The sequence below is a fragment of the Drosophila busckii genome, chromosome 2R (assembly GCF_011750605.1).
Source record: "Drosophila busckii strain San Diego stock center, stock number 13000-0081.31 chromosome 2R, ASM1175060v1, whole genome shotgun sequence".
Taxonomy (NCBI): Eukaryota; Metazoa; Arthropoda; class Insecta; order Diptera; family Drosophilidae; genus Drosophila; species Drosophila busckii.
The window spans coordinates 3,594,184-3,616,057 of NC_046605.1; the positions used below are offsets into that span (position 1 = coordinate 3,594,184).

Genomic DNA, 21,874 nt, shown 5'->3' on the forward strand with positions numbered 1-21,874 from the left:
GTACATAGGTATATATTTTGTTTTTCATTCTATTAATTTATTTGCTCATAAGGTCACATTGTTTGTATCACTGATAATGTAATTAAAACTTAACTTAAAGCAAAGCAGACCCAAAAACAATTGTAACTGTAATTCAAATCTACATACATGTATGCGTGTGTCTGTCTGTCTCTGTGTGTGTGTGTGTGTGTATGTTGCTAATAAACATTGCAAATAAAGCTTTTCAAAAATATTAATATCAAACGTGGGCTTCATCAGTTTAGATCACTTTTTATCAACTAAGTTACTAAAAAGTGTACGCGTAGTTATTTTTACTTTTAAATGTGAATGTGTCTATATGAACTAAAAGCTACTACGTATGCTAAATATTAATCACTGTTGTTTTTGCCTTTTAGTTAGTTTATGCGTGTGAGTTCGTGTGTGTGTTTGTGTGTCAGAGTGAGATTAATAATAAAAAATTATAAGTAGTATATTAAACATATAACAAATTCGGTTAGACGAGAAACCATTTGGTCGCTAAAAGTTCTTATTCCTCTCAACTGCAGTTTGGTTTCGGTTTGCTTGTTGCTGAGACGCTTAAGGCTAAGGCGTAGAAAATAATAACTATTACATTAGAAACTAACTAACGCACTGAGATTGCGGGGATTGGTGGTGGCGGGGGGAGTATACTGGGCTAAACGTAAACGCATTTACATAAAATATCAAATGCACTCGCCGGGATTTTGTGCACAGTACTTGGGAAACAGCGCCTCCGCCTTGACGCCGAGCTCCACCAAGCGATTGCGAAACAGCGAAATGCGGCGGAACACCTCCGGTGGCACTACGTCAAAGTCATGCTCGTCATTGGGGTCTGACCACAGGCGTTCGGCCAGCGCCGCCACACGCGGCCACAGTCGATTGTCTAATTGGTTCTCGTCCACCTGCTCGGTCCACATGCAAGCCTCGCCGCCCAGCACCTACACAGAATTAATTAATAAACGTCTCTAATGACTGCAAACAGTTATTGCACCCACCTGACTGCGTCGCCGCTTGTCCAGATGCATGCGCTCCCACGGTCGATGCTTGTAGACATTCTGCCAGGTGCGGTAGGGCGAGCAGGCGGCCTCGCCTGTGGCGCGCCAGCTGCCAAAGCCACAGTCCAAATACCAGGCATCCACATGCGAGAAGATTATATTAAAGCCATTGTCCAGCAGATCGTAGTTCTCCTGCCAAGTGCTGCCGCCCCACACTTGCACCACAAACTGATTGTTTGGAAGACACTTGGTGTTGGTCAGCGCACTGGACCACACCACCACATACTTGGGCGAAACGTTGCCATTGGCCAGCTTAAGTCTGCAAAGCAGCAAATATTAAATTCTATACGATTAATTGATTGCTCGCCTGCTTACCTGGCATGCGATTGTCGCATAAAGTCGCACCAGAGTCCACGCAGATCCGTATCGTTGAAATACTGCGCCCAGCAATCCAAATTGACTTCATCGCCGCCCAGATGAAACATGTCCGTGGGTCCTGTCAGCTGCAGGAACTCCTCGTATAGACGCTGAAGTATGAGGTATGTATGGTTATTCTTCGGATTCAGTTGTCCGCATGGCGGCTCGCCGCAGTAGAAGCTCCAGGGCTGCTGATTAATGCACAGCGCCAGTTCGCCCAGGCCGCGCTTCGGGCCCCAATCCCAGCCATTGCCTGCATGCGCAGGTGCATCAATTTCCATTATGACCTGCACGCCATACACTTTGGCAAACTCCACCACCTCATGCACATCCTGCTCCGTATACGTCTCGCGCTCCGAGTAGGCGCCATGCTCCGCCAGCTCTGGATAATGCCGCGATATATACGGAAAACTCTGCGCATCTGTTATATGCCAATGAAAGCGATTCAGCTTGGCCAAGCCCATGCTGGCAATTGTGCGCTTAATAGACTCTATGGAAAAATAATGCCGTGATGTGTCCAGCATAAGGCCGCGGTAACGAAACTTGGGCGCATCGCTTATCATGGCGCTGGCGTAGGTGTGCAGCAGTCGATCCTCGTCGTCGAACCAGATGAGCTGCTGCAGCGTGGACAAGCCATGGCGTGCTCCAAAGTAACTGTGTGCGGTAATATGCGCCAGCAGTCGACGATTCTCAACTGCAAATAAGAGACAATGAATTAGTATAAGAATTAAATCAAATAAAATCAGTACAAAAAGTATTGGTAATTCGTCTATTAAGCAGCCAAACTATTATTTTTAGCAATGTCTTTGATGTTATGTTAGAATTTGATAAATTTAAATGTTTCTCACATGAAAAGGCTTTAAATGATTAAAAGCACTCTTGTTGATTTTATGATTAAATTAAAAATGATTCTAACTTGACTGACTTATTTTAAAATTTCTGAGATTTGCTACAAGACAATTCATAAATTGTTTGTTAAAATCAAGTCAACATTAGCTTCTTTGTATATACAAATTGCTTTTTGAAGCTTTAAAAGTATTCTTAATTGGCTTATCAAGTTGCCAAAATATTTTGTAAATATTCTTTGATTATAAATAAGATTCGTTGGGTTAATAAACAAAATGCGCACTACTTTTGAAGTACAACTGGCCTTACAAGTAGTTGTCAGCTGATAGCTCTCATTGTTATCCAAATTGAACTCCATTTCGCTGGACTCCTGCACTGTTATCTTTAGCTTCAGACCATCCAAGTCGCCTGCTCGCTGTGAGGCGCCAAAAGTGTTGCTGAAGAGCGACTCCGCTGCTGCTGCTGGTGGTGCTGGTGGCGGCGGCGTATGTTCGCTACTTAAAGGCGCTGACGCTGCTGCTGCTGCTGCCGCCGCCGCCGCCGCTTCAGCTGTTTGTGTGGCAAACTGCAAACGCTGAATTTGCCGCAAGTCTTTGATGAACCAATCGTAGGCCAGTTTGAGCTGCTTGCGCACTGCACGATGCGGTGTATCCAGACGCAGCTGCACATCCTCTACGCTGAAGCGCAAAGTCTTGGCGCTGACCAGCGACTTGATGGTGGGATGTGGCCATATGTTAATATCGCCACAGGTCATGGAGCAGCTGATGAATGAAACACGCTTGCCGCTCTCCGCTGTGTTCTTGTAGTTAAAGCTAACGCGCACACAGCGATCGTGCATGCATTTATATGTCCAGGACTTTTCCACGGGTCTGCAAAGTCAAAAACATTTGTAATTATTTTTTTCGAAAATTAATGTAGCATACTTACATGGGAAACTGATTGTGCTCTCGTTGCGCATAGGGACGCAGCTGTGTTTCGCTATATGCCTGCGTCTTGATGACGCCCTGGTTCCAGTATAATACGGTTAGTATAAATATAGCGCCGGAGAGCAGCACCAGCAAGGCTCGACGCAGCGACACAGCCAACGACATTTTATACATGTAGCGCAGGCTGTAAAATATAAATAAATGCATAGTTAGTTGCTGAAATTTTAGTTAGTTAAATCTGGCACACCAAATTATTGATTTTCTAGCTTTTTGTGTTTTTAATAACATGTGGGAACGCATAAAATAAACACGAGCGCCAGAGCCAAATAGTGGCAAAGCAAATTCACACGCAAAGCAAAGCAAACTGAAGCAAACCAAACTAAACTTGTAAATAGCGCATGATGAAGTCAAAATACGAAGCAGCTGCTAATGAAATTTATGTAATTAATACAGCAAGTGTAAGGCAGCAAATATTTATTTAGAATTATTTGCTGCTCAACTAAAGTTGATGGTATAATTGCTTGACCCAAATCTGCGTTCGTTTTGCAAGTAATGCATTCAATTCAATGTCAAATGTTTATGGCCATGTCTGGGACGGACAGCAACGACTGCACTTAAACACTTGCAACAGCAGCATAAGCATCTATGTTGCATGTGCCTATTGTGCCGCAGGAGCTGCCTCATTAGCACACTTTTAATTGCTTGTCTGGCTGCTTGTCTTTGAGTCTTACCCGCAGCGCCTGCGCAACGAACTGTCCAGCAGCAATTGGCACATCAGCTGTTGCCCTATATTATTTTTTATATATTTTAGTCACACAGCAGCTCACTAACTCACTCACTAACCGCTGGCAACCAACTGTTGTTGGTAAGCAGCACTTTCTTTATAATAAGTTGATTTTAGTTCGTATGTTGATGCCACACAACACGATCTAATTAAACAAAAAAAAAAAATTTGTGTTGACAAATATTACAATGCGCACGGCCTACAAACGACAAACAAAATACGTCTATATAGTACGTACTTGGCACCGTAAATAACTGTTTATAAATGGGTAGCGGGGGCACAGAGCTTGCGCCTGACTTGCTGACTGTTTGCCACAAATGGCGTGCAACTATTTACATATGTTCTTGCCACTACAGTGCGGCGCCTAAATATAGTGACATACTTTTTGCCTAAAAACAAAAGCCAATGGGCACACACAAATAATTGGGTTGTGCTCGATTTTGTTAAAACTAAAGCGTAGCTAAAAATATTAAAAAGCAAAGAATTTTGTTTGTAAACAAAAAATAATTTTTAAGTATTGGATTTTATTGAAATGTATTATTATATGTATTATATTGTAATTTTTAGGTGAGTAAATATTTAAAAAAAATAAAAATGTATAAATTATATTAAATAAGTGGGCATTCAATTCACGCCTGATGGCGTTCGCTGCTCTAGCTATAATAAATTATTGAATAAGTAGGAAACTAAAGTTTATGGCTAATAAAGTCAAATAAAATATATATTTTAAAAAGCCTGAAGGCCTTCGCTGCTCTGACTATTAAAACGTATTGTAGTAGTATTAATAAATTAAAATATAAATAAATAAATTTTATGTTTTCTTCGATTAAAAGCAATAAATTAAAGGCGTTTACTCAGCTTAATTAAAGATTTTTAGCTGCTTTAGTTTCATTCTAAATAAAATGCATGCATCAAATGCAATAGCTGCTAACTTGGCTAATCTTTTGATTTAAAGCTCAGCCTGGTGGGGCAACTAGTGTCTCTTTGGTCGCGTCTGTTGACGACAAGTGTTGTTTTGAGCGACGTACACGGTTGCCACAACAACAGTGAGGAAAACAAGAGCATTTAACGCTCAATTTGCTGTGAAACGTGCAGGAACCAAGGTCCACACACACATACAAAAACAAACGCATACAAGCAGATAGTAACTGTATGCGAATTGCTGTACTTGGCCTTTATTGTTGATGTCACACTTTGCTGTAAAAAGAGAAAGCAAGCAACAGTCTAAATGGCTGCTTTAATTGTAACAGGAGCGCAGCAAAGTCAGCGCAAGGCAAACCAAACTGTTGGCAGAGAAAGCAAAAGGAAAACAGTTGCCGAAGCGTTTGCGTCGTGTGCGTTGTCAGGCCAACAACTTGCCACATCGTGTGGGGCACGCACAACAAAAGCTTAGTGGCAACTCGAATGCAAAGCTAGTCAGCCAGTCAGTGCGACGAGCCGGCTGTGGCGCGCAGTTGAAAATACACGAAAAGTGAAATAGAGAAATTCATTTTTTTCGTAGCATACTTAGCAGCGCTAAAATAAGGTATAACTTTTAGTTTACCTTGGCCATCGATCGCACAGTGCTTGGCCCAAATTAACTGTGTGGCGTGTGTGCGTGTGCGTTAGTGTGTGTTAGTGTGTGCTGGCTAGAACTAAGCATGTCCAGTGTCCTTGGGTTTAGTCTAGCGCTAGCTGCCTGAGGCAACGCATGCCACCAATTTGAAATAAAACGCGCGCGCGTGTGTGTTGTGAGTTTTTTAATTGTTTTGTTATGTAAATGTTAAAGCGCTCGATGTCTTTAAAAAGTTATGCAATATTGGCGGCTATGATGCATAATGCCAGCAAATCGAACATGCCAACGCTAACGCTGCTAACCAATGCCTCCTACTTGGAGTCTGCAGAGCAAGAAGATGAGCAAGCAGCAGTCTCAGCACAAACAGAGCAAAGTCAGGAGCAGCTGAGTGCAGGCGGCGTCGGCGGCGGTCCTAGCGTAAGCAACTTTTACAATGGCGGTCTGGGACTGCATAATCAACAGCGTGGTCTAGCTGCGTCTGGCGTGGGCGCAGGCGGAGCAGCGGGCGCGGGAGCGGGTACAACAAACTATGCGCATGTTGTCAATGGCAGCGTTAATCTGTTGCTTGGCGGGTAAGTTGCAGAAACTATAATTTACAGCTTATCTTAAGTAATAGCTTTTGTCATTAGCTTGACAATCATAAAACGCTTTAGCTAAACTCAAACACACACACACACACACAATCTATTTGAACGTTTTCGCTTTTCTGTTTATCGATTGATTGACTCGCAGGCCTCATCAATGACCCTAAAATGCTGCACATTTCACATTTTCATTAATAGTTCACGCCACGCCCGTATTTAGACATTGTGTTTATAACATTTTTGGTTTTTAATGAATAGCGAGCATGCAATAAATTGCGTGTCTTCGACCTGCCAAGCGCACACTAGAGGGCGAGCGAGTGGGCGGGATTGGGGGGGCGCAGAGCACACTGTAAGCAATCCAAGTCAAGTGCATTTTGCAACTGTATCAAGTGACGTCATTCACTTATGTAATGAGTTTCAGATTTTTGTGGCAAGCTAATCGCACTTTATGTGCCACATGTGTGCCACACCGAAAAGGGGCAAGCCAAGCTGCCAAGCTAATAGTTTATAAGCTTATCATTTGCCTTAAACATTGTCAATTCATTGCTTTTGTTTGCAGCTCAATGCTCTGCCTGGTGACCACCATCTTATGTGTGGTTTGCTATTGTTGCCATCGCAATATCAGAAAGCGCACCGAAGCCGCCTACAGGCAACAGCAGCAGCAGCAGCAGCAACAGCAGCATCAATGGCTGGAAAATGATCCCAATCTGGAAATCTATAGCGTTGAGCAGGTAAGTCTAAGCTCAAGTCAAGCAAATTTCTTTACGTTGCACTTAAGTTGCAAACTAAATGCAATTCGCAACGTAATCGAATTACAATTTATGTACTGAAGCTTAGCTGATAGTTTAAGATCCAGTGCATAAACAAGAGTTGAGTAAAAAAGCAGCAAATAACTGCGCAGATTATAATTATACATAGGCCTACACACAATATCAATCAATTTTAAAAGTCACAGCGCTATCGATTTAAAAACAACGATAATTACCATGTAGTACAACTTTTTATCAACTACTACTTTTTATCTAGCACTACTACTCTTTATCAACTACTACTTTTTATCTAGCACTACTACTTTTTCGCCTGCGTCGGCAGCGACGTTTGCTTGGCGCTTCAGCACGCGCATCCGCCGATTATATTCAAAATTGAAATGTAAATAATTCCTGTTTTTTATCTGATCGTTCTTAAATTTTTGACATCTGTCAAAACTCATGTTTTAAGTGTATTTGTGATTATTTTTTAATTGCGGTGTAACCCATTTTATTGTGGCAGTAATCAGTTTTTTTTTTCGAAATGCGAGGAGGGAGAGGAAATAAAAATAAATAAAAGCTTTTGGGTTTGGGTATAGGAGAACCCACATACAAAATTTGGTAGCTCTAGATCTTATAGTTGCTGCGAAACAGTAGCTCAAATATTTGACTTAGTTTGTCTTGCTGATCAAGAATATATATACTTCGTTGGGTCTGCCACGCCTACTTGCCCTTTTCCATTTTTTACAAAAATGCCAATTGTATAAAAAGTTCATTTCACTATGTAGACCATAGAGTCTCACATTGTCGTTCACTGTTACACTTCAATTATTCTCCAACAATAGAAAAACAATTTAAAGTTTTAATTTATGCGTTAATTATGTTAAAACACTTGCAGTTCATTTAGTAAACTAACGCACAGCTCGCTTAATAAGGTTAACAAAAGTTTAAAGCTTTAGCTTAACTGCAGAATAAAAACGCAGCTGTTAATGATAATTTATGTGTGCGCTATAGCAGGTGCGATAAAAAAACAAAGCAAAGTAAATAAAATAAAAAAAAGGTCAAAGGACGTAAAGCACAAATGGCAAGTGTGTTGCTGTTGTTGTTGCTGTTGTCCTTGCGCAGCTCTTGCTGCTATTTAAATGTGACCATTGGAAGGACATGAGTGTGTTACGCGCTTTATTAATTTATTGCTGTGTCTGCTGCGACACTTAATAAAGCGCTGATTGTTGTTTGTGGCGCATAACTTGAGACAAAGTCAGTCAGTGTAAGTGTTAGGCATAAAGCTTTGCCCCATTATAAGGCTGACAAATCTTTGCTTTTCTTTTATTCCGCAGTGCTATGAATCTTCGGGTCTGTTCTTGGGCGATTCAATGGAAGGCTTGGCCGCTTTGCCTGCGCTGCATCATCAGCCACCGCCTTCGTATGATGTTGTGTTGCAGGAGCAGCAACAGCAGCAGCAGCAACAACAGCAGCAATTGCAGCTGCAGCTGCAACAGCAACAGCAGCAATTGCTGCAACGCGTCTCACCGCCGCCTGGTTACCGTTCCACGCTAGACTTGGGCAGCTTGCAGCAAGTGGCAGCCACAGCAGTTGCCAGTGGCAGTGGCAGCATCGACGCTGTGCCGCCTGCCGCTGAAGTAGCGCTGCACAAACAATTGCAACGCAGCTACAATGCGCAGTCGTGTTGCTCGTTGCAACGCGCTGAAGTAGAAAATATGTGGCAGGCAGCTGCCACATCAACAGCCGTGCCACGCAGCAGCAATTGCTTGGAGCTGGATGTATACAGAGCCTCGCATCGGCATCTGGCGCTAAAGCTGAGCAATCACTACAAGCGCGGCTGTCCGCTCTGTGGCAAGTTTCGCTACGCTGAGGATGAAGCGTTGACAGCATCTGTTGAAAGCAATTGGCAGCCCAACGAAGTGAACGACAATGTGGCAAGTGCTGCGGAGCCTACAACATCAACGCAAGCGCTAACAGCAGCCGATGCAGCAAATGGCAATGTTATAGACGTTGAAACACTTGCCGACATCAATGATAACAACAATGTGGCAACAACTACAACAGCAGCTGCGGCTGCTGCTGCTGCTATAACTGATGCAGCTAGCAACATGCAACAGCAACAACAACAGCAACAGCAGCAGGATAATCTTAATGAGAATGGCATCATTAGCATGGACATGAGCAAAATTATAGACAAGTCGGGCTTGCCCAGCTATGAAGGTGCCTTGAAATTGGAATCTAGCGGCTATGTGTGAGCAGAAGAGCTTAAAGCAAAGTACTGTACATATTGTTAACATAATCAAAACGTATCTATATCACAAATGTGCTTTATTTTATAAAACAGAATACAATATATAGAGTAAAGTGTTATCAACTTGCAATCTTTTATTAACAATGTTGACATACAGCACACATTAGCGAGCTACTACTGTAGTTCAGCTGAACCTTCACCTCAAAACACTTGAGCTACAATAGGCTATCTCTAAGTTAGAACAATTGATTTTTAATTAAATATATACAGCAGAAGAGCACAATAGCGTAAATGGCACTACAAAATGAAGAGCGACCTTAGGCAGTGTAGTTAGTCATTTAAACTAATGTCTACTTAACACAGTTAACAACATTTGTATGACACACATACCGACGCGCAAGCAACATTGTATATTTGTTCAATTTATGCAGCAATGCGCATTAATAAAGTTATTAATTTATAATATATATATGTGTACAAATTGAGAGAGCGCGGCACGTGCTTGAACGAAATGTTTTTAATTTTTTACAAATGGAACGCGAGTGGCTTATAAGTGCAACTAAAAATTACATGACAGCGCCAATGCCTATTTTTGTGTAAGCAGCAAGAGCGGAAGAGCGGAAGAGAGGCAGAGCGACAGCGGGAGAGTAAAAGCGCGTAACGGGCAGGAGAAAGAAATAGAAAACTAAACAGCAGCAAACAGTATGCCAAGCAATAAGTGATAGCAATAAATAAACTGTTGTGCCATATTATTAATAATAAATACTCTTCAATAGATGAGTCTTAGGCAGCGTGTGCTTAAAATAGACAGGGATACCAAGCAGAGAAAAATATAAATATCAAGCGCAAGCGGCTGACCTATAAATTGAAAATAGCTTCAAAAACAACGCAACGGCATGTTTAACAGCGAAACAAGATAAACACAGCAAAAGAAACATAAGAAATTATCAGTACTACTGAGTACAAGCACTTAAACAACAAACAAAAATTATGCCGAAATATGCATAGAGCACACAACTACAAATGCAATTTATTATAAATTAAGCCGGAAGTTGGCTTGCTGAACTTCGGATAAGCGCCAGCGTCACCTGGGCTTGGTTGTTGATGTCATATGTCGTCTATGTACGTACCCTTAGCATTACCCAATTATGTATGTTTGGCAAGCAGTGTAATATCCCCTTCTTCCAGCTCGGCGGCTTAAAACAACTATCTCGGCGTGTGGCGTGAGGGGGTGTTGGGGCCTCTCTCTTTGTCAACTTACAGCTAATTTTGTGCAGCAGCAGCTTTGGCAGTTTTTTGTTGTTACTATTGTGTGGCGTTTGGGCCTCAGTTACGTTCACGCCTTTTACATGGTAATTACACCTTTAGTGTTTTGATTTTTATTGCTATTATTTACACATTTGCAAAACCGAGAGACAACTTTTACCAAGTGCGACCGTAACTTGATAAACAAAAAATACCACAGCCAAGTGCGGTATTTTGTCCCCCACTTGTCTTAAAACTGCTATCGATAACATTTGTAGCCGTTACTTTATGCAAAAAACAAGTGTTTTTGTTTTGGTTTGTATGTTTTGTATGTAAATTACAAGTTTTATTAAGCTACCTAACATAATAATATGTGCACTGCTAGAGTGCGTCATTCACAATGCTTCAATTGACTTATACGATATGTCTCAGATACATAATAAGCCTGCAATTCATTAATTATTTAGATAATTTCCCATATAGCCAAGATCATCATCCTGTGGACTATCATTTTGACGCACAGCCATTGCAGTTTCCACCAGATAATAAAGGCATTTGTATTGATCACGCTCCTCTCGACTAAGAGCTATAAAAAATATATACTTTTAGATTAGACAGCAATTGGAAAAGTTTCGTTCAGACCATATTACCTGGACGCGTTGGCGACTGCGTGTTGGTGTTGTCAATCTCATTAATTGTATAGACTTCCTGATCACCAGAAAGACCAGTAGTTGTAACCACATTTGATGTATCAGAACATAATATCTGATCTAATAATTGATTATTATCTAGAATTCCAGCGGCAGCTGTACTGCTTGAGCTGGCCAGGGCTTTCTTTGCTGTCGTAGTAACTTCCTCTGTGCTAAAAACAGTTCTGCAAATAAAGTAAAATAAGAAAATTATGTTTTATATGAATATATGACTGCTGCTTACTTGATGACACTTTGCCAATCATCCGAGGTATCGAAGCGTACTTCTTCCTCGCTAGCCTGCTCGCAGGACTCGAAATCATTGCCACTCTCCTCTTCTTCGGATCTGTTGAACAAAAATAAAAATGTTAAAAGTGTAAGAATATTTGTTGTTTAAACAGATCTTAAAGTAATAGCATTCAAAGCTACCTAAAAGGGGCATAAAATTCATTGCATTCATTTTGATTATAAAACTCCGCTGCCTGTTGAGATATATAAATATCTTCTTTATTCTGCTCTTGCTGTTCCAAGTTTGGTATTTTGTCTGACATAAGCACAGCTTCCGCTTCGTCACTATGACGCTTGCGACCACGCTTTCTTGGTTTGATGCTATCCGCTTCGTCCAGCTGCTCCTCAAGCGTGCTACTGCTTATAAATGAATTTGAGATGGAACTGGGGCTGCTACTATTGTTGCCTTCTTCCACGACGGATTTGCGCATTTGATAGCTTTGAATTTTATCAATAATGGTAGCTTGTAATGAGGTGTGTAATCTTTGAAAACCCAATGGATTGTTTGCTATTGCTTGTTGCCAACTTTGGGAAGGGGTCATAATGACTTGGCTACAAGAATATAAGACTGGTATTACCTGTAAATAACACTCTCATCGAACTCTGGCTCCATTTTAACAATTTGTCCATTGGACCCACGCACATATTGGTCGAAATTCGTCAGTACATTGGCAACATCATGCATCTCGGTGCCGGTGTGCACCTCCTCCGTAGCGCCCACAATCTACAAATTACAGAAATCAATTAGAAATGTAATCGACCAGCAAGGAACTACAGCAACGCACCACTTCAGAGACTGGACTTCCTGTAATGGGATTCGGCGTACCGCCACTGGCATTTAAATTCATGCTTGTTGAAGAATTAGGACTAATCTTCTTACCACGCCGAGATATAGTAAAGTGTAAGGGATCATTTCCTTCCCGACGTATCATCTCGGGTAAGATGCGCCTTCGCGCGTTGATAAACCAATTGCAGACCTGGAGCACTGTCAGGTTTGCCTCCTGTGAGAGCGTGAACTTTTCAGCATCGCTGGGATATGCATTATAACGATGCTCGTAAAGCCAACGCTTTAATATCTTCACAGAATGTTTGGGTAAGTTGCCACGCCGCTTGCGCATTGAGCCGTTAATATCAATATGCGATTCCACTAACATATCATGATAGTTTTGTATCTCTTGAACCGCCTGCTCAGAGTCGTCTTCCTCCTCGACAATCTCATCAGCGGATAGATTCCCCATCACAGTCATATCATGTTGTAGCTGATCCTGTTCAAGGCTGGAGTCCGAGTTGTATCGCTGACGAGATGTTGCACCTGTATATACAAATATTTAAGTATATGTATGTTCATTTATGTTCTAAATTCGCATGCATTACTTTCGCTTTCCAGCAGACTTGTCTGCACATCAGCCTCGCGCATCATGTCCTGTATATTCTGCCGGACCTGACGATCCAGCACCTGGTTAACTTCATGCTGCTCCGGGGACATCATAGCTTAAGAAGTATTTAAAAGCAGGGGCAATGACTTGCACACTACGATGGAAAAAATTTGTTTTTCTCTTGGCAAAAAACTTTATTAAACTAGAAATAAAAATCAGATTTTTATTTTCTGGTATTCGAGAATCTGTGTTCACAGCACAGCTTTGAGATTTGACTAACTTTGACTAGACGACGTTATCTTATTCCAAAAAATCCGTGCACAGCCTGCTGCCTGCCTTTGTAATTACTTTTCAAATTTCAATTTATCATTGAGCGATGCTATCGAAAACAGACACTTGATTGTCTATCGCCCGCCTATCGGAGCCTCCAATGGGCAGACGTGACAGTAAAACATGTCAAATTGACATAAGTATATTTGAATTTAAGTCACATAAACCGTCTCGCCAACTGCCAACTTATTCTCCGCTTCAAGTTTGACAATAAAGTGCTTCTTAGCAGCCAATTGCTTATATTGTTACAATTTTATGTCTTTTCTTGTTGTTATTGCGTGCCAGTGTAAATTGTTGTTGCCACTGTAATTGATTTAAAATCACAACTTTCAGCATGTTCACGATTAGTTGCGCGACATTTTAATAATGAAATATACTTTAAAAGCGCGGCACAATACGAAAATTTTTATTATTTTATATATCTTATTATATTCACTGCCAGCGTTAAACACAAACAAACTTACTCGATAAGCATTAGAATGTGTTCTTACTCGATAAACGATTAATTTACGCAAAATTGCGCAAGTTACTTGCTGTAACCGATTTAAAGATTTATTATTATTACAAACGGTTTTAATTACAACATTTATTTGTTTGATTAAAGTGTAACGATTAAGAATTTTGTGAATCTATTTCTATAAAGACAACGGCTACATGGAACTAGACGAAAGACCTTCCTTAAAATTTGTACTGGAACGATTTGGTCTTGTACTGCGAGGTGTTGTTATTTCCAGTTCCAGCGGTAGGCTCCAAAGGATCTGTTTGATCAAGGAACAGACTAAGGAACTGTTCGTTTTGCAGCTCATTTAGTGGCATATCCAGCTCACTGCAGGACTTGACAATTTCAGCACAAGCACGCAGATCCTTGCGCAAATCTGTAAGCAAGCAAACCAATTTATTTTGCTCTACTAGATAGTAAACATTTTAAAACTCACATTGGTAATTGAACAACAAGCGCAGACAACTGGAGCAGGCCTCGCGTTGCTTGTGATGCAGGAACACTTCAATCAGCCGATGAACAGCGTCCACATTGTGATGGCTAAGAAAGGAGGAGCACAATGGAGATGCTCTAAGGGAAGATAAGTGGTTTATTTACATGTTGCAATGATCTATTCACAGTTAAGTTACCTGCGCTCAACCAGCTGTTGCAACTCCTTGTAGTGCTCGAATAGATCTCCAGCGGACTTTTGGTCGCAGAACCAATCGCTGGCAAAGCATTGCTTCCATACACAAGCCAAAACAAATATGTCATTACTCTCGATATGTATGGCACGCGCTACTTCCATGAGCGAGACTAGTACTGCTTCGCTTTTCTGTTCCAGTGTCTCATCGATAATTGTGCGAAATGCGGCACGTATCATGCGTCTTCCTTCGTCAGTATTAACACTAACGTTGTATCCACGGTGCAGCGTCATTAAAGCCACATCCGAGTTACCATTGTGCCATAATGCAATTGCTTTAAACGGTGCCAAATCCGAGTATGTGCTGGCAAATGGGTGCTCCACTTGTCGACAAACTTCCGCCAGTGATTCCAACTGCTGCACGCGACCCATAGTGCTCAAATACTTGAGGCAAGAGATGAATACATCATTGGATGGCAATTGCCGCCAGCGCACACATTGCCGTATCAAATATAGAAAATCCACTTTGTTCTTGATTTCCAGCGTCGCCAACAGCAGGTTGTCTAACTGTGGCTGCGACAATGAGCGTATATCCAAGCCCAGCTGAGGCGAACGCATTGCCTTTAGATCACTCACCATGCCCTTGGACATGAGGCCCACACTCTGACCAAAGCTATTGCCATTTTTGGTAGTGGTACCTGCCTCAGCATTAGGCTGTTTCAGCAAAGTGCCATGTAGATCCTCCCACTGTTGTGTCTTACGGCTGACCAGCTCATTGGTGAAACTATCCATCGCGTCCAGCTGAGTGGACGCTTTGCGTTGTTGTCGTGAAACTCCAGGCCATAGAAAAGCAGCGATATAGTTCTGGAAACGCTGCAGGCCCTTGGGCGAGCCAGGTGCCACTGTTGTTGTGCCGCTGCTGGTCAAGCGCGTCAACATGGCTACAGCTCTTATTTACGCCCGCCCGATTGTATAATTTTACAACTGTTTTTTTTTCACAACGAACTGAGAGTTATCACTCTTGTAAGATGTAACTGTGACACAAACAGTTATGTATGCCACAAATTATTTTGTAACGAGTAACGAGTCATAAACGAGTTTCAATATTTTTTTTTTTTTATTTTGCTTATTTTATAAATTGTAAAAAGAGCTTAGGCTAGCAGACCAATCGATATGATATATAGCGTCCCGCCGTTTCCGAAGAGCGTATAATCTTCACAACTTGTCCACGCTTCAGACCAAAGTAGCGTGCCACCGGATCACCGGCTTGGATGCGCATCAACATGTTTTCCTTTAGTTTGTACCGACTAAGTAGCTCCTGCTTCTCCTCCGCCGTCATAACCACATGCTCTGGCACCAATTCGTGCTCTGTTATGTTAATCAACAGCTCCGACTCCAAGAACTGTTCCAGAATATACTTGGGCGCCATGTCAATAAGCGACTGCTTGGCCGAAGGTGTCATGCCGCCTTGCACAACAACAATAGCGCGATGTATATTTTCTTCCTGCATGCGCGTGCAATAAGTCTTGATGGTCTTAATACCAATCTTGGGCTCCTCGGGGAAGAAGACGAACATTTGGTCAGTTGGATCATCGTTGTGAGCCACCAGCACAATCAAATCAGAGCGTGACGGCCGCTTGTCGCTGGGTTTGTCGCCAAACATTTCCTTAAACTGCTCTAAAGTCTGATCCAACTCGTCTTGCGTCACGAGATATCCACGGTCATGGCTCAGCTGCATGATTGTCTTGCGAATGCGCCATAGTTTATAAGTTTCCGCCTCGTCATCCATTTTATTTACTAATTTTTAGAAATATTTTCTAGCAGCACGCGGCGAGTCAGATTGTTGATAGTCGATACTCGATAGCAATGAGAACTTACCGATAGATGGTACTCGATATTTCGAAAAAGTGCTGCCAAGCATACGTATTTGAAGAGTAGCGCGGGCAAATTTAAATTTTAAATGCTAAGAATGTAGTTTAATCAGCTAAATAGTTATCTTTTTTGATTTATTTCAACGACAAAGTATTTCGTTATTGTGAGAATTAGTTAATTCAGCTTATTTGCATAGATTAACAGATGTTGCGATTTCCATCTGCTATATTTCAGATTAATAGCTTGTTTAATGAACAATTGTTGCACACTCATCCGCACTAAATAATGTCAACCATATGAATTCATTTTCCATTTAATAAATGCCCCACGGCAGTTGAGAGCGACAGCAAAATAAATTTGTCCGCCAGCGCTGCCATATGCCAACGCATAAAAAAATAAATGCAAATCTAATAAAACTCTGCTTTGTGCAAGTATGAAAAATGACCATGAATTTCATTATACATAAATGCAAAAATTATTGTGGCGAACGAAAGAAAAGCGCTGGAAAACGCGACCGTGGGCTACGACGCGACGTAAATCTGATCAAAATCATTGATGCGCAAAGCAGCATCACCAGCAGCTGCAGCTGCAGCAACAGCAGCGGCAGCAGCAGCAGCAGCAGCGGAACGTGGAAGGTGGAACGTGATAAGCTCTTGATAACATAACAGGTAAATGCCAGCCAATTGCAATTCTAAGGACAAAATCCAAAGTGCTTGCTGGCAACGTGGATGAGCTTGGGGGCGGAGAATTGCGTGCACTGAATTTATCTAACCATAAGACAACAGTGAAAATTAATCAAAAAATTTAAATTTATACAAGTGCTTTATAAAAATTTGCAAAGCTGTTTAAATGAGAAACGCTTATTGAAATTGAATTAGATACAATAGCTAGATAATTGAGCGAGCGCGCAAAAACAAACATTATACGAATCTCATCACACACATTTATTTCAATGTGCAGCAGCAGCAGCACACACTACTGCTCTCTGCTTCTTCTTCATGCCATGCCATTCCATTCAAATTTGACATTGCCATGAAATTATTTGTATAGAAATTTAAATTGAATGTCAGTCTGTTTGTTTTCAACGCAAAAAAAAGGAGCGCACACACACACACGGACATACACACACACATACACATACACATACATATGCTTGCTAACAGAATCACGCACACCCAGGCTTGGGGAGTTTAAGAAACAGCTTTTAGACTACTACAGAGACTACCCAGTCAGCTGTGTGTCTTTTGGTATGACTCCTTACACACACACACACACATAGAGACACATACAGTCACACATTTGTACATTGTACACATGTGCATACTTATGTTTGTGTGTATAAGCAATTCAACTGCTCGTCTCTGTTGTAAAATTCCAAATTTGTTTTATTTGATTTCTGTGCTCGTTTTCTTGCTCTGCTGCTCGCGTTGCTGCATATTTCCCTTTTTATGCAAAATATATGCTATAAAATGCCACGCCTACCCAACTACCTACCTACCACAGCCCCTCAGCATATACTATAGCTCTCTTTTTTTTTATATTCCTGGGTAGCAGTAGCCTTTATTTGAATATCGTGTCACATGTCGCACGCAGTTAGTTGCTGTTCCCACACATATACACACACACATACTTACGCTCATGGCCGCTGCCTGCGCCGGCCGTCGTTTTCTTTCGTTGTTATTGTAATTGTTGTAAATGTCGCCAGCGACAATATCACATTTGCATATTTCTGTGCTAACCCCCGATCAACTTGCCACCCGCTTGCACATGCCAAGCATATACAATACATATGTAAGTGTAAGTGTTTGTCTCTCTCGCTGTGTGTGTGTGTGTGTGGGTGCATTTTTACTTAATTTTATTTGTATTGGATTTGCACTGATGTTGCCTAGGAGAGAACTTCTTGTAGCTACTGCTGCTGCTGCCGCCTGCGCTGCTGCGTTTTGGAATTTCTGCAGCTTTCACAATAAATTTTAATTCAATTTACTGTAAAGTTCATACAACTAAAACGGACGCGGAAGTGCACATTCTGGCTTGACAATCGTTTCGCCACGCGAACTCAGCAGCTGCCGCTCGCAGCGAGAGCTTTGGGACACAGAGCACAGTGGCGACTTGACAGCAGCAATTGAAGCTAAATAAAATATATATAAGATAATAATGCAAACAGCAATGCAGCTACAATTTAGCAAATTTAATTATTTTTAATCATGCAAAGTCATTAAAGCGCTTGTGTACTTTTACCACTGTACTTGCCAATTGCTTTGCTCAGCGCAACGTAACAATAATTTTAGCTTATTATGAAAATGGCCGCAGCGCATGTGCAGCCATTTTGTAAATGAATTTAGACTGCTGCTGCTGCTGCTGCTTATAAGCACAAAGTGTATTGAAAATATAAGCAAGCTAATTTGAGTTTGTTGTCAAAATTGCCAGTAAGATTTGGACTAAAAATTCAGCTGCCTTTATTAAAAAGACGAAATTTAATGGCACAGCCACAGGAATCAGAATCGCGACAAGTCGAGCTGGCTCAGGTGTGAGTATATGCCATGCACTTAATAATAAGCATGCCCTTAACTAGTTGCAGTTGCTTTCAAAATTACAAACTAACAGTGCATCGCGTTCATCGTTCTATTACTACAATCCCTATGAGAAACGCACTGTTGAGGTTCCATTGAAGTAAGTACAAAGCGTAGAAGAGTTGCCTTTTTGTACTTTTGATGCACTTTGCCAACGAGCGAAAGTAAAAATAGTTAACTGCAAGTTGTGCACAACGTTGAGTTGCACTATTTATTGAAATTTAGTTGTTGGTCTGTTTGTCCGTTCAGCTGTGCGTTTGCATCGACTTATGTTATGTATACGCAGCGTAAACTTGTTGTCAGCAATCACATTAGACAATTCATTTTAAGCTATTGCTCGCTTTGGCAAAGTGTATTTAGCAGTCGATTTAACTTGCGACTCGCATTCTTCAAACGCTTTATCGTTATTTCTTGTGCCGCCTTTATTGCCACACAGCAACTTTGATGCCTTTGTGTCGCTGCTGAAATGCGTGATTGGCACTGGTATACTGGCCATGCCACTGGCTATACGCTACTCGGGCATTGTGTCTGGCGTATTGCTCTCTATGCTGTTAATGATACTGCTCACCTATTGCATACATTTACTGGTGTGTAGTCCTTTAGCCCTGTGCTGTGCCCTGTACACGGTTCCAATTGGCATTATTTGCATTTAGCTTTCACCGCACAGATAACGGGCATGACCGAATGCTGTCGACGCATACATGTGCCCCAGGTATCCATGCCGGAGGCTGTGCAAATTGCCTACGAACTGGGACCCAAGTGCCTGCACTGCTTTGCCTACACAGCCGGATTCTCCACTAGCTGTGTGCTAATCATTGGCCAATTCGGTCTCTGCTGCGTTTACATTGTGTTCGTTTCCAAGAATCTGAAGGAAATTGGCGACGTCTATATAACACCAAAGTACAATGAACGCTACTATGTGATCGGCGTTTGCGTGCTGCAGTTGCCCATATTCATGATAAGGCGTCTAAAGTACCTGGTGCCGTTGAATATTGTATCCAACTTTCTGCTTTATATGGGCTTTGCCAGCATTATGTACTATGTGTTTAGAGGGCTGCCAAATCCACAGGATCGTGATCTATTCAAGCCGCCCACAGACTGGATCATGTTCTTTGGCATTGCAGCATTTTCGCTAACAGCTGTGGGCTCGGTAAGTTAAGCGGCATATTTAAAATATAATTATTCTAAATATTAATGCCAGATGCTTGTTGTGGAAGCGAACATGGCGCATCCGCAGGACTATCTTGGATTTTTTGGCGTCTTGAACTTGGCTGTGATTTTTATACTCATCTCAAATCTATTCTTTGGCATTATGGGCTATTGGCGCTTTGGCGAGCGTGTTGAGGCCAGCATTACCTTGAACATACCGCAAGATGAAATGTAAGTTGCAGCTCTAAACTCGACTATAGTATGATATGCCTGCTTTAGACTTTCGCAGATAATCAAAGCCGCCATTGCCTTGGGCATATTTCTGAGTTATCCTTTGAATGGTTTTGTGGTTGTTACAGTTATATTCAGTGATTATGGTCTGGGCGCTTTGCAGAAGAAGCGTCATTTTTGTATAGAGTGCATAGTGCGCATTACTTTTTTACTATGCACTGGTAACAATTTAATTCTGTTGCCTACTTGCAGGCGCACTTAATTTTCTATTTAACTTTCTGCAGGCATTGTGGCTGTTTTGGTGCCCAATTTGGCTGCGCTCACTGAGTTGGAGGGCGCCTTTTCTTTGGCCAATTTGAATCTGTTGTGCCCCGCTCTGATTGATATGTTCCTCAACTATGAGTCGGGCTATGGCCGCTTGCGTTGGAAACTTATACGTGATATTTTGCTAATAATTGTGGGCATCGTGTCGGGCGTTGTGGGCTGCACTGTGGCCATACAACAGATGGTTGATGACTTTCGTGGCACAATTAAAACTATAAAGCAATAAATTAAGCAAGTAACACAAGCTGTAGCTCCGACTCGCGTTTGTTTGCCAATATTAATTAGAGAGAGGCGCGCGCGCGCTCGCCATTTTGGCAAATCATTTTCGAAATGAATTGAGGCTGTAATCAAATTGTAAAATCAGTCAGACAGTCTGTGGAGTCGGCCACAACAATTGCGCAAAAGTCCTTTTGCGGTTCTCAAATTGAATTCCTTGCCTCAATGGAGCAGCGAGCGACTGAGACAGAGCGACCAAATACAAAACTTGGCTGGCAAAGTTGTTAGCTACTGCTTGTGGCCTCTCCCCGCAGCCCCCCGAAACTCAGCACAATAAACTAAAAGACAAATACAAATACGACTACAAATACGTATGCACGGGACGCCTACTGTTGTCCTAGTCCTTGCAAGGAACTGCAAATATATACATATATATATATGTATATATATATAGATATATATGTATATATAAATAGGCACAGGAAAAGCAACTGCCGACAATGACGCCGACTGTTGACTGCGGCAGTGCAAATAGCACGGCAAGCAAAATACAATAAAAAGTAAATAAAATAAAATAAAATGAAATAAAAATGAGTAAGAGGAAAACGTAAAGAAAACAAAAAGAAAACATGCTGGGGCAAAATACTCGCAGCAGCAGCAGCAGCGCCAGCTCCTCAAGCAACTGCAGTAAACACACAAAACACAATTTCCATTCTTCAAATAGAAAATACAACAACAACAACAACGACGAAGAGAAGAAAAAGAAAACAGTGCAGAAAATGCCTGCAACTGCCAACGACAGCGCAAACCAAACCAAACCAAACCAAGTCCAGGGCTGTTGTCCTCAGGCATGATTTTTCCCAGACATGTTGCTTAAAACTTAATTTAGAAAACGTTTGTCGAGCCCACGTTCACTTGAAATCAGCGAAACGGGCGCCACAACATATGAGTCGTTAAGGGTGGGAGAGAGAGAGAGAGAGGGAGGGAGAGGGAGAGACTGAGCGAGGGAGAGTGAGTGCCAAGGAGGTGGCTGGCGAGGCTAGACGGGGTCGTGGATAACATCGGCTGTGGTCAGGAAATGAAAATTTTGCTTACGGCCGGCTCTGCTACAAATAATTTTTGGTATAAGTATAATATGGTGGACTTTGCTACCCCCCAAACAAAAAAAAAAAAAGAAAACATTGCTTGTCAGTAAAATATCATGTCAGTGTCATTATCAAAACATAGCACAGCTGTGGATTTGAGCTTAGCGTCTAGACTATATTGTGCACATATGAAATGTTTCATAATTATTTGCTAGCAATCATTTTTTAACTCTCGACTCGATTTCCTTACAGC

The 21,874-nt window shown here is 41.7% G+C and overlaps 6 protein-coding genes across 11 annotated transcripts; 2 read left to right on the top strand and 4 right to left on the bottom strand.

Moving 5' to 3' along the window:
• Positions 1-164: 164 nt before the first annotated feature.
• Positions 165-10,570, bottom strand: LOC108596583 (probable beta-hexosaminidase fdl). Of its 3 annotated transcripts, none has more exons than XM_017982508.2 (6): positions 10,387-10,570; positions 3,204-3,386; positions 2,586-3,145; positions 1,389-2,124; positions 1,014-1,332; positions 165-956 (listed from the first exon to the last, which is right to left on the bottom strand). In XM_017982508.2, exons 2-6 carry the CDS (start codon positions 3,374-3,376, stop codon positions 702-704), a joined length of 2,043 nt encoding a protein of 680 aa, XP_017837997.1. In that variant the 5' UTR covers positions 3,377-3,386; positions 10,387-10,570; the 3' UTR covers positions 165-701. The 3 variants fall into 3 exon arrangements, with proteins under 3 accessions (XP_017837997.1, XP_017837995.1, XP_017837994.1); XM_017982506.2 differs by having other exon boundaries at positions 10,256-10,570; XM_017982505.2 differs by lacking the exon at positions 10,387-10,570 and adding an exon at positions 3,934-4,030.
• LOC108596585 (dendritic arbor reduction protein 1) lies at positions 5,705-9,558 on the top strand. The gene is made up of 3 exons (XM_017982512.1): positions 5,705-6,113; positions 6,685-6,856; positions 8,209-9,558. The coding sequence occupies exons 1-3, from the start codon at positions 5,746-5,748 to the stop codon at positions 9,127-9,129; spliced, it is 1,461 nt and encodes a 486-aa protein (XP_017838001.1). The 5' UTR covers positions 5,705-5,745; the 3' UTR covers positions 9,130-9,558.
• Positions 10,571-10,665: 95 nt separating the features above from the next.
• LOC108596584 (achi) lies at positions 10,666-12,975 on the bottom strand. 3 transcript variants are annotated; one of them, XM_017982510.2, is made up of 8 exons: positions 12,722-12,974; positions 12,228-12,659; positions 12,133-12,152; positions 11,926-12,071; positions 11,489-11,872; positions 11,304-11,405; positions 11,021-11,244; positions 10,666-10,956 (listed from the first exon to the last, which is right to left on the bottom strand). In XM_017982510.2, exons 1-8 carry the CDS (start codon positions 12,834-12,836, stop codon positions 10,826-10,828), a joined length of 1,554 nt encoding a protein of 517 aa, XP_017837999.1. In that variant the 5' UTR covers positions 12,837-12,974; the 3' UTR covers positions 10,666-10,825. The 3 variants fall into 3 exon arrangements, with proteins under 3 accessions (XP_017837999.1, XP_017838000.1, XP_017837998.1); XM_017982509.2 differs by having other exon boundaries at positions 10,667-10,956; positions 12,133-12,659; positions 12,722-12,973; XM_017982511.2 differs by lacking the exon at positions 11,489-11,872 and having other exon boundaries at positions 12,133-12,659; positions 12,722-12,975.
• A 644-nt stretch (positions 12,976-13,619) lies between these two features.
• On the bottom strand, positions 13,620-15,188 carry LOC108595398. Its single transcript, XM_017980624.2, has 3 exons — positions 14,182-15,188; positions 13,989-14,122; positions 13,620-13,928 (listed from the first exon to the last, which is right to left on the bottom strand). Exons 1-3 carry the CDS (start codon positions 15,111-15,113, stop codon positions 13,732-13,734), a joined length of 1,263 nt encoding a protein of 420 aa, XP_017836113.1. The 5' UTR covers positions 15,114-15,188; the 3' UTR covers positions 13,620-13,731.
• Positions 15,189-15,302: 114 nt separating this feature from the next.
• LOC108595725 (DNA-directed RNA polymerases I, II, and III subunit RPABC1) lies at positions 15,303-16,035 on the bottom strand. The gene has a single exon (XM_017981007.1). It carries the CDS (start codon positions 15,961-15,963, stop codon positions 15,331-15,333), a length of 633 nt encoding a protein of 210 aa, XP_017836496.1. The 5' UTR covers positions 15,964-16,035; the 3' UTR covers positions 15,303-15,330.
• Positions 16,036-18,448: 2,413 nt separating this feature from the next.
• On the top strand, positions 18,449-20,577 carry LOC108595557 (glutamate transporter polyphemus). Of its 2 annotated transcripts, XM_017980816.1 has the most exons (7): positions 18,449-18,573; positions 18,651-18,716; positions 19,053-19,203; positions 19,284-19,766; positions 19,818-19,996; positions 20,045-20,217; positions 20,281-20,577. In XM_017980816.1, exons 1-7 carry the CDS (start codon positions 18,524-18,526, stop codon positions 20,544-20,546), a joined length of 1,368 nt encoding a protein of 455 aa, XP_017836305.1. In that variant the 5' UTR covers positions 18,449-18,523; the 3' UTR covers positions 20,547-20,577. The 2 variants fall into 2 exon arrangements, with proteins under 2 accessions (XP_017836305.1, XP_017836306.1); XM_017980817.1 differs by lacking the exon at positions 18,449-18,573 and having other exon boundaries at positions 19,270-19,766.
• Positions 20,578-21,874: the final 1,297 nt, after the last annotated feature.